Genomic DNA, 17,030 nt, shown 5'->3' with positions numbered 1-17,030 from the left:
TTCTTAATTTATTATCTATTTGAGTAATAAAAAGTGATAAAGCCGCTGATGTACTGTAAACACTTAATCTCTCTTTCATTAAGGCTTTTTTTTTTGACGAATCAACAGTATGATTCTATCAAGTAAATTTTTAGAAGATTATTCATTAATTGTCAAGATATTAGAAAACGTGATACATTCAAATTTTAAAGGCCGGATATTATCAGCAAGTACCCATAATATTGGCTTTTTTATTTAAATTTCTCTATATTGCTTAAAGTCTATCAATTAATTTTATTGTTTCCTATAAACATGCGCATTTCTTAAAAATATTCAAATTTTAAAAGTATTTCTTTAGGGAGACACGTCCAGGGTGTCTATTATTTCAACTATTTTAAATTAATTTAAATTTGTAAGCGTGTGGAATTTACTTATTGTTAAAAAAAAAAAATTCTGTTTTATTCAGTGCGGAAGTTTCAGGAACGCATTTAAAATTATTAAATCTTGCCGAACCCCTTCCTAACTTTTAAATCTTCTTACATTAATTGAATAAAAATTGAAACCTGTTGTATCTTCTATTTAAAAAAAATGACTTTATCATTAATAGAAGCTTTATCAGAAACTGAATGCCAATTTAAAATTTAAAATCGTGTGAATTTTGAAACTTTACAGATCCTAACAACGCCCCCATAATTCTTGAAAGAATTAAAATGAATTCTGAAAACTCAGATTAAATTATTATTCAAAAAATAGAGATTCCCTTTACACCTTGAATCTTTTCGTTCAATTTTTTGGGTTGCTATTAGATTCACTCTCAATTGTGATTAAATATTTGGGTTTCTCGAGTCGTCCTGTTTTTTTATGACAGAACGCGCAATGCAGAGGTTTTATGCAAAGCATTGCCGGGAACTCGAAAATTGCTAGAGCAGAAAATTTTTTAAACAAAAAATTTGATAATCTAACAATATTTGCTGGAATTTACTCCGTTGTTACTATCGATTTAAATCGGCATTTTTTCACTACCTTATAGATTCAAATGCGCTCGTGTTAAAAATATCGCCTGTTTTTACATAAACGATGACGAATGGATAATTACTTTTATACAATTTATTTTCAGTTTTTAAAGCAAAATATATAGTATGTACAAAACACCTCGTTATTTTAATAAATATTACAGTGAATAAAGTGGCAGTTCTCGGAACTTTATAAATAAAGTGGCAATTCTTGGAATTGTATTTCTTTGTTCGGATAGCGAAGGATTTTATGCCAGCAAGAAATGGATTTTCTGCATTCAGTATGCATATTAGGACCAATTATTATTTTACCAAAAATTTCGTTCGTTATTCTGTTTTTCTCATACATTTGAAGTAGAATGGAAGTTCTATAGATTTCGGACATTTTTTCTTTAGAAGGAATTGAAAAGCTGAGTTTTTCACGAATTCTAATTTTATTATGTTGTGATAAAACCGACTCAGTCTTCAAAGATGTCATTTCGAAATTACCAATAAATACTGTCGCTTTAACGAAATACTCTGAAAGTGAAAAAATATGTTCAAATCACTTCATAACTATACTTACAATACAACAGAGAAAATATTCAGGCAGGAGACCACATTCCACCCAACATAAGCCGTCTTTAAGACGTCTTTAAAACGTCTAGACGACTTAAAGATAACTTAAAGACGTCTTATGTTAGGTGGGTGGGTAGGGGGGGGTATTACTCAATTTGTTAAACTGATTTCACAAAATTATGAATACCTTTACGGTTATTTTTTATTGTACTAGCTGACAATACTTTTACATGGAGTCTGTTTAAGCTTTCATTCCACTCTATTGAGCCAGTGATTGTACCTTTTTGCGCTGGTTGAGCCTGTAATTTAAAGAGACTTTAAGTGTTTCGAAGGAAACAGGAAAGTTACCTTGGAAATTTAGTTAAAGATTAATTTGTTTCTATGCTTGTAAATAAACCAACCGATTGATATTATGATAAAATATAGCTTTATTTTTTCTTAATTACCATGGCATCATATATTTAACTTTTTTTAAAACTACACGGGCTGAAAATAAAACTTCTGCATTCTTATTTTCAAACAAACGCACATGTTTACACACACATAGTAAATATACATGTTTAAATGAATCCATGATTGGGGGGTGATAGAAACCGCCAGAATGAAAACGTGCAGCAATGAATTCACTTTGTGCGTGAAAGTAATTAACTCATAAAAGATTATAAAAAGTAATAAAGAAAAAAAAAGTTAAAATAAAGAAAGTAATAAAGATAAAACTATAAATATATGCAGAATATAATCATTTACAAAAAACTTAATCAATGTTTAAATTAAAAAAAAAAAAAAATCTACCTTTGATGAAGGATGAAATGGTTCCTGTATCTCGAGTGCTTGAGGATTACTTGTTATATCTCTGACCTTTACGTGAATGTATCCGCAAGCTAAAAATTTATTTCGTTTGTTCGACTCGTACAATACCAACCGAATGACTGATTTTTCGGGGCATTTATTTTTTAGAGAAATTCCGACTGGCTGCCCAAGTCTTAGTTCAACACTTTCCTTAGAATTCTTTCGTTTTATACTGCGATTAGCTGCAAGAAAACTTGTCTTTATTGAAGACAAATGTTTAATGTCTAACGCCACTTCGTAACTTTGAGATATTTTTACTCCGTGAAAAATAATGGGTTTAAAATAAGTGATTAAATCACGCAGTTCCACCAACACAGTGCTTTCATCTGGCAGATATTGAAACATGCATTTTAAACTTGCCATTTCTTCACTTATTATTTCACAAGGAGCTTCGTAGTTCACGTCTTTTGTTTCATTATCTGAATACATCTCCAAATCTAATTCTCCAAGCAGCGTTTTTTGGCGTCCTCGTAAAGGGGTTAAAAGCGTCGACGAAAAACTACTGTCTTCTAAAAGCGCTGTAAAACAAAAAACCATTTGCATGCTTGAATTATATAAACATAAAATGTTTTTCTATTGAGTTTATGATTTAATGAATTGGAGTGCGATTTTACCTTGCCCTGACATAAAGCTAACTGATCTAATTTTTACTTCCTCTTTTGGTTCTAGAAAATGAAAGATGAAAATTTTAAATCTTAATTCCAACGCCTTTTTTCATGTTTCCTTTATTTTTTTGCATGTAAATTGCTCTTTTAGATAAAACCATGATTACTCTTTATGATACTATAATTTGATTACTCTATAAATGTCACTTTATATTTTAAAATCTGATTATTGAAGTTACCTGAACAAGAAGCAACAAAACTTTTAGATCTATTAACAGGTCTAACAAGTTGCCTCTTCAAGCCTGAAACTTAAAAATAAATTATCCACCTTTAACACATTATTAAATAAACCAATTAAAGTAAATTTAAAACGTTGTTTTTGGTTTAAAGGAAAAATTTTTCTTTTAGTTTAATAACATTTAATGACGTTTTGTCATAATGTATTAAATAAGAACAAATAATTAACAAAATTTAAGACAAATAATTCAGCGTTAAAACATTCAAAACACGGGTGTAAAGTGCTTTAAAACTCGCTTTAAGGTTTTAAATGAGGCATTTTATGTGATTTTTTGCCGAAATTATTTACTTTATTACTGTAGTAATTATCATTTTATTATCGTTACAATTAAGCTATCGCCATTTCACTTATTATAAAGCACTTCGAACTTTGAGAATACAAAGGCAATTTCATTTTATAATTCTTATTTACGAATACTCACGAGTAGTAGTAAATAGAAATCGCCCTTAGACACAAAATTTTTTGTTTTAATGTTTTTTTTAGGAATTTTCCGATTTGATATTTCAATTTTTTTTTTCACCTTCTGAAGTCGGGTAACTTGCTGATCTTTTTTCGATGCGTTCTAAAAATAAAACAAAAAATATTTGTATAAACTCCATGACAGTTCGAAAAAATCATTTTTACAAAATATAAGGGGGTGTTTCGGTTTCGTTGAGTGGGGGGGGGGACACAATTTAGAATTTTTCGTTCTCAGGAAATCTCACTGCTTGCTAATATTTTGTATAAGGCATTAGCGAAAATTTTTCAGACTCAATTAAAAATAAGTTTCTAGCAATAGAAAAACTTTTTTTGTTCACAGTTACCTGAGCAAGCTGTAGCATTTGAAGATTGGTGACTTCCTCTTCTCAGGTCTGTAAATTGTTAATAAAATCGAAGAAAGAGATTATTATTATTATTATTTGTTTTAAGAGATTATTACTTTACACAAAATTTCACTTTTATTTTTAGTGCAGTCATTAAACTAACAACTTTTACATTTTCAAAAAAAAAAAAATTTTAAACTATTTTTTTTACATGCTTTATGCTTTGATTTTTTTGTATTTCTTTTTAAAGTAATTATTCAAAACTAATGTTAACGATGCATAACGTTAGCCGTTGGTATTATATGTAGTTATTTATATTAATAGTGTACGTAGTTATTGCAAAATAATTTTGTTTTCTGTTTCTTTTTGGTGTTTTTTTGTTTGTTTGTTTTTAGCTATTTTTAAAGAAAGTTTTAAAATTCCTTAAAATGCGCATAAAACATGTTGCATACCAGTAATATATACATAAATTGATTTCAGAAAAAAAAAACCCATAAAAGAATCTCGGTAGTGTTAAAGTTGAGATTTGAGTTAAAAATTTTGAGTTTAAAGTTGAAGAGTTTGGCTTGAAGGTTTTAGTGGTACATCAAAAAAGGTTTGAAGTAATAGTTCAAAAACAAGGGTTATTTTATTCACTGGCGGGAAAAAAAAGCTCTTAGAAACATTTAGTTCAAAATTTATAATAAACACAATCATGCACAAAAAGATTAATAATTCAGTTTAGAGTAAAACTAATTGTTCAACTAATAAACCAACTCATTTTTAGATCATTTTCCATCGTCACCATCACAAAGGTACTACTTTCGATATACGATAGTTTGCAGACCTTTTGTCGATGCGTTTTTAGTAAGGTGTACAACAAATTATGAGTTTTTAAGTTTAAAAAAACAAATAATAACAAAGTTGATCAGGTAATAGATTCAAAACCCATAATACCAGTGTATTTATTTAGCTATTACAAATATTTAGATATTGTAAATATTTATTTAGCTATTATAAATATGTTTAAGATAGTGGAAGTTCTTCAGAAACTATTATCAGAAAAAATCAACGCCACACTGTGAAACTACAGATTAAAACTTATCTATTTGATTAAATGAAAAAAGTCTAAAATTTGGGAAGAATAATTTTATGTACCACGATATCAAGAGTTAGCAACATAAAAATTATTTCGGATTGTAATGGTCTTGCTAAGTGAGATAAGACATTGTTACATTTAAAAAACAAAGAAATCATCCTCACCGGCGACCATGCTTGCTTGAGTAGTTTTCATCCATCTCGTAGGGAAATTCATTGCGCAATTTTTCACACTTTTGTCGCCGCTCGTTAACTTCTTTACTTGATTTTTCTTTTTGCTTCACACCGTAAGCCTTTTTTTCTGACGTTAAATTTTGGTAAACAAACGAGTATCAAATTAAAATGGAGTATTGGTGATTTATTAATCTAATATAGCTGAAGATAATTGATCAATTTATCAAATTAGACACAATTCTTATGTTTTGATTATTACTGAATATACATTAAAGAAAGAGCGGAAGCGATAGCTTCCATAACATTTAAATTGCGTCATATGTAAGATGTTTTGCTGTTGGTATGCTTCAAATCTTCAGGTACATTTGCTGAAAGAGCATTATGCGTCATTCAGAAATCACGTGGTCTTTGATTCCTTTTAAGCGTTGCTAAAATTACCCCCTCCTACATAGACCAGAATTACTTAAAGAAGCCAGCAATATTGCTGTTTAGCAAAAAAATTCATTAACAAGTTGATAAGATAAAAAAGTTCAATAAAACGATAAATGTACAAATTTTTAAATTAAAGGCTGATCCACACGCCTCTTTCAAAAACTTTTTACTTTGACCTCTATAAAACCCCGAGTCATCGGTTAATATGAAGTATTTAATCTATAACAAATAACTGTTGATTTGGGATAAATATTATCTGAATAATTTTCTTAATAATACTCAATCTACCTACAGTGAAATTACTAGTAAATTGAGACGTTTTTAACGGGTCATATTAACTCCCGTCTTTGTTTTTAATCTCTCACAGAAAGTACCTCAATAAAGTGGCACTTTCTGTGAGAAATTGAAAATATAGACGACTATTAATTAATACAGTTTGGATAATCATAGGCTTAAATCATGGTCAGGGGTCTTAATCCTCTATATTTTTTAGGGAATGGAGTTTGGGAGGAAGCAATAATCTAAACAGTTTTGTACCCCTCCAGTTTTTAAATGTTGTGCATTGTTTTATGCTGTAAAACACCCATAAAAAATGAAATATTATTAGCATAATATTTCATTTTTTTCTTATGAGGTATTGTGACAATTGTAAACTATTTTGATTATTTTGAGATTCTAATTTTTGTTTATTTTTAAGAAGTGAGGGAGTTTCTGTTTGAAAAATAAAGAAGTGCTAATGTTGCTTGTATTGCCCATCCATATGGAGTTTGGATGTTTCGCGAATAAAACGAGTGTGATGTTCATAAAAACAGAAATTTTTTGTACATCATTAAATATCAATCTTCATAATTATCTTTTTAAAACTTACAATATGACTAATTGCCTACAACGTATAAATATTGAATTAATAAAAATTGTACATTAATTGTTTCTTAATCTATTAAAAAATAGAATAAGAAATAATTATTGTACAATTCAAGTTACTTTTTTCTCACAAGGTATATCTTTTCAAAAAAATAATATATACTTTTCTCTTTCTACCGTGTGTTTGTGTATATATATATATATATATATATATATATATATATATATATATATATATATATATATATATATATATATATATATATACACACACACACACACACACACACACACATATATACATATATACATTTCTATATACCGAGTGAGAAAAAAATTAAAGATGCGGGCTCTCGTCTCATACAAAAAACCATCAAAAACTATATTTATATAATCAAAATAAATAAATTGTCATATTTACATTAATGCTGTGAGTGTGAAAGTTATCTTCTTATTGTAAGTAGCTTTTGCTTAGTTATAATATATATATATATATATATATATATATATATATATATATATATATATATATATATATATATATATATATATATATATATATAATATATAATATATAATATATTACAATTAATTACAATATAGGTATTATATAACGTTACCTGTACCTACTACTACTATTGTACCTTTTACTGAAGCTTGGACTGTTGTACCTTTTAATACTTAAATTTTACATGGAAGAGTTTGATCTTTTTATTCAAATCTTCAGCTAAGAAATTCCTACTTTGTGTACCTAGCCACAGAAATTCCTAATTCCTAATTCATATTGAGTTTTAGAATTGATGGCGTGCTTTCTAGCTTTTATAAGTTAAATGTATGAAAAATTAGTGATTATTGTGTTTTTTTGTCTCAGTTGTAGCTAATCCAGTTTATGAAATTCTGTTTTACTGATAAAATCAAGAAAATAAAACCAATAATATTTTTGCATTTTGATAAAAAAGAATCCAACACAATTTAACAAACGAAACTCTACTGTTTTGTGCTACTATTTACTCAATTTCGATATTAGCTAATTAAACTTGCGGCTTTTGATGAAGCTAAACGTTGAAAATTGTTACATTTCTTTAGTGTGGCCACACTTTCTAATACGTGATATAAACGTATTGTTTTCTAATAGGATGATGAATGTTTAATAAAAAAGATATTGCGGAATCTGGTAATGTAAGTGTGTCTAACTGGGCTTTGAAAGATTTAACATCAGCTGATTTGCATAGGGAATTTGCCAAATAAATCCTTCAACAGCATACTTTTCTCATAAAGTACTAATTCTATAATACTTATTGAATCATAAATATTTAAGCTTTTGTTTTCAATTCTATTACAGTAGTTATGTAGAGCAACTTTTGTTAAAAATAAATATATACTGTATATAAAAAAAAAAGATAAAGTTATTATAAAGTTATAAAGTTGCAGGATCGATAATCAATTTCTTTTATGGAATTTATAAATTACAATAACAATATATATATATATATATATATATATATATATATATATATATATATATATATATATATATATATATATATATATATATATATATATATAAATAATTATTTATTGTATTTTTTTATGGATAACATATTTGATGATAGGTAGCAATCATTAGCTAAGTAAAAAATTATTCTTTGAGCCTCATCTTTTAACATGTGGACATCTCTTTAACTTAGAAGAATTGTAAATCTTTTCTCAATTCTCCTTTTTATCTACTATTTTAACATTTTAAATAGATGGATAAAAATAGCCCAGAATTATGATGCGTTACGTAAATGTCAGACACAAAAAAAAAGATTGAAATTAATTAAATAAAGCGTAAACAAAAATGTTTCACAGAGGAAAAAATATTTGAAATTCAAAAACTAATCTTTTCAAAGTTAAATTTAGGATTTTTTTTGATTTTCATTCCAATGGAACCTTACTAAATAAAAGTTATAATAATTTTTTTTTTTTTAGTGTTTAAAAGGGTGAAACACAACTTTCTTTTTTACAAACAGAAAATTATTTATAAAACCTTTAGAAATTTAACTTTGTTTTAAAAATTGTTAAAAATACTTTGACGTTTTTCCTTTATGATGATTGGCATTTTGAAGAAAATTTTATCAATTTATTTAATTTTGTTTATAACTGTATTAGGAGGTTGGTTATTGGCATTAGTTAAATTTAAAAAAGGTTAGTTAAGAATACAGACGTTAAATCAAAAGAACCACAGGCATGATTATCTTTTTCAAAGGTATTTAGAGCAACAGGATCGTTTTTTTAGCAGAATTTTTGGAGGTTTTTAATAATTAGCATTTTAAAATACTCAAACCACGAACCGCAGTTTAAGAGTTTTCTTTCATCTATGTTAGGTAAAATAACTGAGGAGATAGATGCTTCTTTATTTGTACTCAACTTATTTATGCAATGCAAGCGCTCTTTCTTATAAATCCAAAGGTCTTGAATGAATCTCTCTTGAACAAAACTCCAAAAACGCGGTTGGTCTACCTCTGGCTGTTTTAGCTAAAACTCTTAGCGTTATCATGCGAACATCGAATAATAAATCGCACGCCTCTTAAAAATTTCCCGCTGTTTGTTTATAAATAAAAAGCATAGAAAAAAAGCGTAGAAAGTCATATCAAGTTTTATGTATGAAAACAAACTGGTTGCATTAAATTAAATCTTTGATTATTCTACCACAAAAATATTCTATATTTTTTGCATTATTGTTGTTGGCTTTTATCAGATTGCTAAATTTTTGTGTTTTGATTTTGTAAACTGAATTTAACTTTTTTTTGTTTGTGAGTTTTTCTTCGTTCTTAAACGTTTTCATCTTCAGCAGTAATCATCTTTCTTCAGCCTTCTGATGATGATTTCAAAAATCTTCATTTAACGTTTAACTGATTTTTTAAACAAGTTGCTTAGTCAACTCGAGGATTAATGGAACTAATATAAGGATCACTTAACTAGAGGACTTTTGAAAGTAATATAGTGCTAAGCCAACTTAAAGGTTAATGGAATTAATTGATTATATTCTTAGTAAATTCTTATTTCAATTTTCAGTAATAATATTATAAATGTAACTATAAGATATAAATAAATTTAAATACGACTTAGTTTCTATTCCAATTTATTTCGTCTCCTACATTTTGAAATTACAAATTATTAGAATCAATAAAAGAAATTTAGAGAAATACTGAAACTATAAATAACTTTTGTCGCTTTTAAATCTTAAAATTTAAGATTAAAATTTAAGATCATATGCTTTCTCTAACAAATTACCTTTTTTTATTTTAAACCACAAAGAATGGCGCCATGTACAATGGTGCCAAACGGTACAATTACATAAAATGATAAAATAACATAAAATTCATCTTCCTTTCAGTCGGAAATATATTTTTTATTACGATGTTTATACACAAATACATTGTAAACCGTGTAATTGCAAATACGCAACATTCGTTTCTGGCATATACTTGGATTAAAAATTAATAACTTTGTAGTAATTGTACTGATAATAGTGATTTAGCCCTTCAATTATGATTATAGTAAAACAGGGTAGAATGAAATAGAGGGTAGAATGAAATAGTTATGACTATGCTTATTCTTTTGTTCTTAATTAATTATTGAATAAACTTTTTGCAAATTTTTTTTGATCATGTTGTAGAGGATTTTTTTCTGAATAAGATGATATCAAATTTTAATTTAAAAAAAAAATTATTTTGATAATTTGTTAAGTTTTCGAATGCGTGATGATATTTTTTTTCTTTTTTTGAAAAATGGACATAAAACTCTCGGAAATTAAATTTGATACTAATGAGCTTATTAAGTATACTGGTAGAACTTTTTACGGTGGTCAAGAATCTTTTTTCAAAATTAAATTTGTTATTCAGGGAAAAAAGTTATGAGATAAAAACGAAAACGGACACATGTGGGGTTGAATGAAATACGCTAATTGCTCACTTGTTAGATGCGGCTTTTATTAATTAAATCTCAAGTGACCAATCAATGTCTGTGATTTTTTTGTATAAATTTTAAATAAAGTCGTGTTAAACCTATTCTAATATAAAATATGCCTCGAAACAAGTTGCTCTCAAAGAAAAAAGAAAAACCATACACCGATGAGCAAGTCGCGCTTGCAGTGGCCAAAGTACAAAGCGGTGAATTTTCACCTAACAAAACTGCTCAATCATTCAGCATACCAGTAGCAACTCTTCACAGGCGTGTCCACGGCATAGGTGAAACAATTGGGAGTGGTTCAAACACGAGATTGTCGCAACAACTTGAATCAACTTTGGTAAATATCCTAATCAAATTATCCGATTGGGGCTTTGGTAGAACTTACAATGACGTCATCACACTAGTTACCGACTATTTGCAACGCCAAAGTCAATCTCATTTGTTTCCTTATGGTACACCAGGGAGAGATTGGTATAAGCTTTTCTTAAACCGGTGGAGTCATAAGTTAAGCATCAGGGCCATAAGCAATATTTCATCACTCAGAGCCGCTTCTTGCACACAAGAAATAGTTGCAAAGTATTTCAACACACTGCAAAAAGAATTCAACGAAGCAGGAATCAATGAAATTACTTCATGTCATTTGTGGAACTTTGATGAAATTGGATTTTCTGGGGATCAAGGCAAGCACCATATAGTTTGCCGGCGTGGTACAAAACGACCATTAAAATTGGTTGGCAACAATGAAAAAACCCATAATGCAGTTGGAAATTGCATCAATGCTGCTGATAATCGTCTTGCTCCATATATTATTTTTGAATAAAAAAAACGCCTATACAGAAGTTGGTGCTTAAGCGGTCCAGACGATGCCGTTTACGCCATATCTCCATCCGGATGGATGGAAGATAAGCAATTTTTGAATTGGCTCACTGGCGTGTATGTTCCTGCCATTAAAAAAATTCCAGGTATTTAGTTTAATCTTTACTTAAATCAAATAATTATTTAATTAGATAAATCTAATTATGGTTATCAAATTATAGGCATTCATATTTTAGTCGTAGATGGACATGTGACACATGTCACCTATCGGGTCATACTTATTTGTATCAAACAATATCTTGTTAATTTGCTTACCAGCTCATACGTCACATATTCTTCAGCCACTAGATGTCGGTGTTTATTGTCATCTCAAAAGAGTTTGGCGCAAATTACTTCAACAGTTTTATGCAGAGACAAAGTTCAGCAACTTATCAAAAGAATGTTTTAGCCAACTGCAAGCAAAACTTCTTAGCTCTGGTGAAGTTTTTACACGCACCCAAATAGTTAGTGGACTTCAGAATACTGGCTTGTTTCCACTCAACATCAGTAAAATCGATCAGTCAAAATTTCAAATTGCTAATACGTTTGAAACACCGTCATCTCAACCTGAACCTTCATCATCTCAACCACCAGAATCTATGAAAGTATCACAACCACTACTAGCACCAGGAACTACACCATCTCAGCCACTGCTATCTAAATCTATATCAACAACATCTAGCATCAGCATGTGTTGCATAGCATCAGCTTCAAAGTCACCTCCAAAGACAACTTGCCTGCAAACAACCTTCAATATTCTAATAACTCCGGCTATTCAAAAGGCAGCTGCAAACCAAGTGAAGTGTAAAATGTGCCGTAAAGTTTTAGGCGAAGCTTCAACAAGTCAATACATGGAATGGTATCAGTTTGAAAATTCGAAATGCAAGGCTTGGCTTCGTCAAACATGCATACCAAAGCGATATGTAAAAGGCGCTGAGTTTTATTGCACCAAAAAGTGCCGCACAAATGACAATTCAGCTAAACCTCTAGTACCTCTTTACGATTCAACATCATCTCAAAAATAAAGTTTTTTTTATTTGGTTGTTTTTAATTGTTATTATTGGTTGTTTTTTAAATTGTTATTATTGGTTGCTTTTTTTTTTTTTTTTATTGAGTGTTGTTTTAATTACACATAAATTTGCGTATTTCATTCTCCCCGAATGTGAGGGTAGAATGAAATAACTTTTTTTTTCAATTAAATAAAGTTTCTTAAAAAACTAAAAACTTTTTTTACTTGATTTGTATATATTTAAATACAGCTCAAATTTCTCCACAACTTTAAAAAAAAAAAAAAATTAAAAACCTTTTTCCCTTAAAAAAAAATTAATCAAAGTTCTTAACTATTTCATTTGACCCCATTTTACTCTATAAACTTTAATGATTATAAACTTTTGATAATTTAAACTGTAAATTTTACTGTTGAACAAGTCGAACCTTATATTTATGGTTCAAGTGCATCTTAAATCAAGTTGGGTTTTCTCTAAATAAATTGAATCTTCTTCTCTCAGGAACAATGCGAAATAGCTAAATATCAAACTGTTCATGCAACAAGCTTATTCTCTATGACTTTTTTTTCTTCGAGCGCTGGTCGACCACAAGTTACTTATTTTCAGGAGTGTTTCAAAAAAACTAAGTGCTAACGCGTTAGCGAGCTTCGACCGTTCAGAATATTTAACATTTGCAGCAATGTTTTATCAAATGAAGAAAAAAAAAAACAGAAGAGGCCGAACAAGTGATGGAAATAAACCAATAAAAAAAAAGCAATAAAAAAATTTTTTTATTCGGTAAGAATAAAAAACGAGAGTCATTCATGCTTTCTGGCAACAAGGCGCTTTTGGTAATGCTGGATTCAAATATAACCAAAGCTACAAATTAACTGCATAGAAACGCAGAAATTACAAATCCTTGTCATCTGTACCCATCACAAATATATGATCAACAAAAACTTTACTCTGCTGTCAACACTGCAAAGTAGATGATACCTAACTGCATCCACTGCAAAGTGGATGAGACCTAACTGCATCCACTGCAAAGTGGATGAGACCTAACTGCAAAAAGACTTCGTTAAATTCAAAATAGTCTAATATAGGGTGTTTCGAATTGCGCGGTTTATTTTCAAAATAAACAAAACACATAACTTCGATTCTTTTTAAAAAACCTTTTATTGGTAATTGAAGTATCAGTTAAGACATTTACATACGAAAAGTAATATCTGTCAAATGGTCTTCTCTTACAGCTCCACAGACGTCCACTCTTTTGTTAAAATTTTCAATGACATTTTGACATATCGATCACTATTGATAATTACAACTTCACCAGCAGCATTTTCAAAAAATAAGGTCCATTTACACCGATCAATGTGACTGTATTTTTCAGCTTTATGATCTTCACCTGAACTAGTCTCTAAATTTTTTAGTAATTCGACAAATAGTGCTTTCCGACGGACGAACATGTAAACCATAAAATTCATGTAATTATCTAAAAACACTTTTTACAGAACGTTGATTTTCATAAAATAATTCAACAATTTAAACGCTTTGTTTTATCATGTACGAAGTCATTTTTATAAATGTCATACATCACACTTCTTAAATGTAAAAACACCTAAACGAATTCAGTGCGCCATCTATATTTTATTTATTCTTAAAAAAAACCGCTCAATTTGAAACACCCTTTGTGAATAAAAAACCTATATATACTTATATACTTTGGCCAGCAGAATAAAACTTATTATAAAACGGGTTCTGATGATTCGTTATTTAATAATAAAAAAAAAAAAAAGTGCTATTGTTCCTAGCTTGCTTTGTTCCACTTGAGATTACAATTCGGTGCCGTAAAATCGGTGAAAACAAATTAATTCTTAGAGGAGTCCAAAAATTTTAACTTATATGATTAGCTTTTAAAATTAAAGCTTGAAAAAGAATAAATGGCTGTATTATTTGCTGAAAAAGCTAATTTAAAAAGTAAGATCTTTAATATTGCTGTTTCTTAGATAAGATTTTTAGTGTGTGTTCTTCATATAACATTCAAGATATGGCAAGCAAGAAATTTTGTACACTATGTATGGAAAATCCCAAGCTCTACTCTAATATTTGTACTACCGATATTGTATGCCACAGAGTTTTCATGTGATCTTAATTCACGGAGCAGCTACAATCAAAAGCTTCTCCGATAGACCTTCCATGTAGAGATGCTTAAGAAGCTTAAAATGAAGATTTTAAGTTTCATCTCAATCTCAATACTAAGTGATTAAATTTTATTGAGAACGTCACTCGGTTTGAAAATGAATTCAAATGAAAATGTGATGAAGAGTTATGTACATTTGATGTTGTTATTTCAGCTTGCCTCCTTCAAGTATATCAATTTTAATAATAAAAGCGAATAAAATGATTTTCAGATAACAAACACGATTTCGATTCGCTGTGTGGTGTTGAAATACTCAACGGAATGATAATGACCAATTGGGTTTTTCAAATATTTCAAGAACCAACTTGATCAATTTTTAGTGCGCGTTATTCAGTAAACATTCAAGATATGGAAATTTTCAAACCTAATGGCTTTTCTTATGGTTTTAAAGGAAATTTATCTGTCTTTCAAATAACATTACAGTAGTTTAGAAAGCTGATTACAAACAAACAAAATGTATTAGCATGTTGAAGTGAGAAATTTCATTTTAGACAAGTGGCTTGAATATTATAAGAAAAAAAAAACAACAACAGCTGGTGTTCTTAAGCAAACAATCCAAAGAGTCAAAAAGAAAAAAAAATATGGCTGCATGACATACAGGATGCACAAATTCCCTGAAAGATCCCAACAGCATTTTAGCAAAGGTTTTGGTTTCAAAACTCAGCCATTTTTCACAAAAGAAAATATGAACTCCGAAATTTACATAAAAAAATGTTTAAAAAAGCGACTTATGCCTATGATCCATAAAAATGATGATCCGCCACTCTTCCTAATACTGCATCTTGTTATTACTCAAGCAGTGTTAATTGAATCGTATCAACAAAATGGCGTCAATTTTATTCCAAAAATTATGAATCCAGCAAACGTGTCACAACTTCGTTTAATTATAAAGTTTTGGGTAAACATAAAATGTGAGAAGAAGCGTAAAAATGCACAAGACATCAATCAGTTTCACCAAATTTGGGGTGTGGTATCACAAAATTTTACAAAAAAAGTTGTTCAAAAACGCACTAAACTGATGTTTTCTAAAAGCTTTACTGCATTTTGGTATTAATTTTCTTAAAAAAAAAAAAAAAAATCAAAATTGATTAAGTGATTCTCGAAATATTTCAAAAACCTATATTGGATCGTTATCATTCCATACAGTCCTTATATGGTTAGATTAAAAATTTTTAAAATTTATTAGGAAGTTAGTTGACGTACATAAGGTCACTTGGATTGTCAAAAACACTAAAGATTTAATTTTTAAAAAAAGTCAAAAGAAAAATTCCGAAATGGGAAAATCCTATTATAAAAAAATCCTAATAAAGGCTGCGAACTTTTCAGCATTCATTGATTAACAAGATTCGCGGTTGAAATCCTTATTCAAGTAGAGTTTCTTGTTGAAGAATGGTGTATGCACCCAGCAGTACCATTTAGGTTTTTACAGACGCCACCCTCACAAAAGTTTTGTTTGAGAAATCGTAGTCGAAAAAGTGGTCGTTTTCCAGAATGATCATGTTGTAAACCATATGATCAGTCTGGAAAACAACCACTTACGATTTCTTCAACATTACTTTTTTGAGGGCGGTGTTTTCTCTAGGGAATTTTACATACGGGTTTGTGTTTTGTTTCGATTGTTGAGTGTTTATGTTTGTTAGGGCTTTCGGGTGTTAACGGTTGGGTGTGTATTGACTTACCCTCAGTTTGCGGAATTTTTCATGTATAAATTGTTCATGTATAATGTTCATGTGAAAAACAATTGTTCGTGTATAACGGTAGACTCGTATAACTGTTCGTGTACAAAATCGGCTTCTAACACTTTAGACCTACCATAAGCTTAATACTAAAACTTTAATGAAAATAGTAACGATATACTAACGTCTGAATCAAAATATGTATAATAATTAATACTTACTACTGGTCTTCCTCTTTTTTTATTTATAATTTTTAACGAATATTCGCAAATATTTAATTCAAATATATTCTTTTAATGCTTTATTAAAACAAAAGTATCCTCTCGTAAGATCTTTGGAACTCTTTTTTTTTAATTTCTTTTTCTTTCTTCTTTCTTCTTCCCTTTCACCCTTTTCTCTTTTTTTTTTGTTTTCTTAACCCTTCTCTTTCTATATGTGCAGCAGATGTTTCTTAAATCAGGTGTTGCATAGACAATGAATTTTATTTATAAGTTCGTTTAGTGATTTTTTTTGACCACTGAGTCAGGGTACTCTAAAATAGGATTTGCCAGTTATCTTTTGATTAACGTTTGTCTCTCTGACCTGAACTTGTAAGTAAAAATCATAAAACAGTTACAGAATTGTCGCGAGCCATTATAAATCAACTATTATCGTTTTATTGGTGTGGTTACAATTGAATTTCTAGTCGTTATTGCTAAAAATATTTT

General features: G+C 29.0%; 1 protein-coding gene across 4 annotated transcripts; it reads right to left on the bottom strand.

The window, feature by feature from the left end:
- Positions 1 to 1,071: 1,071 nt before the first annotated feature.
- On the bottom strand, positions 1,072 to 16,731 carry LOC145195628 (uncharacterized). 4 transcript variants are annotated; one of them, XM_090077498.1, is made up of 9 exons: positions 16,545 to 16,731; positions 5,348 to 5,483; positions 4,106 to 4,153; positions 3,823 to 3,864; positions 3,244 to 3,306; positions 3,014 to 3,064; positions 2,343 to 2,917; positions 1,738 to 1,849; positions 1,072 to 1,511 (listed from the first exon to the last, which is right to left on the bottom strand). In XM_090077498.1, exons 2-9 carry the CDS (start codon positions 5,397 to 5,399, stop codon positions 1,183 to 1,185), a joined length of 1,272 nt encoding a protein of 423 aa, XP_089933624.1. In that variant the 5' UTR covers positions 5,400 to 5,483; positions 16,545 to 16,731; the 3' UTR covers positions 1,072 to 1,182. The 4 variants fall into 4 exon arrangements, with proteins under 4 accessions (XP_089933624.1, XP_089933623.1, XP_089933625.1 ...); XM_090077497.1 differs by having other exon boundaries at positions 3,244 to 3,312; positions 16,545 to 16,726; XM_090077499.1 differs by lacking the exons at positions 4,106 to 4,153; positions 16,545 to 16,731 and having other exon boundaries at positions 3,244 to 3,312; positions 5,348 to 6,798.
- Between the last annotated feature and the right edge of the window lie 299 nt (positions 16,732 to 17,030).

Source organism: Hydra viridissima, unplaced genomic scaffold, assembly GCF_058129835.1.
Source record: "Hydra viridissima isolate aposymbiotic clone 2 unplaced genomic scaffold, HvirCarnegie_v1 scaffold_2, whole genome shotgun sequence".
Lineage (NCBI taxonomy): Eukaryota > Metazoa > Cnidaria > Hydrozoa > Anthoathecata > Hydridae > Hydra > Hydra viridissima.
Note: the sequence above shows the minus strand (reverse complement) of the source record. Positions and strands in the feature narration are given on the sequence as shown.

What these genes read in the sequence shown, in the direction of transcription:
- LOC145195628 (XM_090077497.1), bottom strand. Translation starts at nt 5,399, where the DNA reads ATGAATTTCCCTACGAGATGGATGAAAACTACTCAAGCAAGCATGGTC. An exon ending in TCAAGCAAGCATGGTCGCCG is followed by an intron (nt 4,154 to 5,347) that starts GTGAGGATGATT and finishes AACAATTTACAG; the next exon opens with ACCTGAGAAGAGGAAGTCAC. An exon ending in TAGCTTTATGTCAGGGCAAG is followed by an intron (nt 2,918 to 3,013) that starts GTAAAATCGCAC and finishes TTTGTTTTACAG; the next exon opens with CGCTTTTAGAAGACAGTAGT.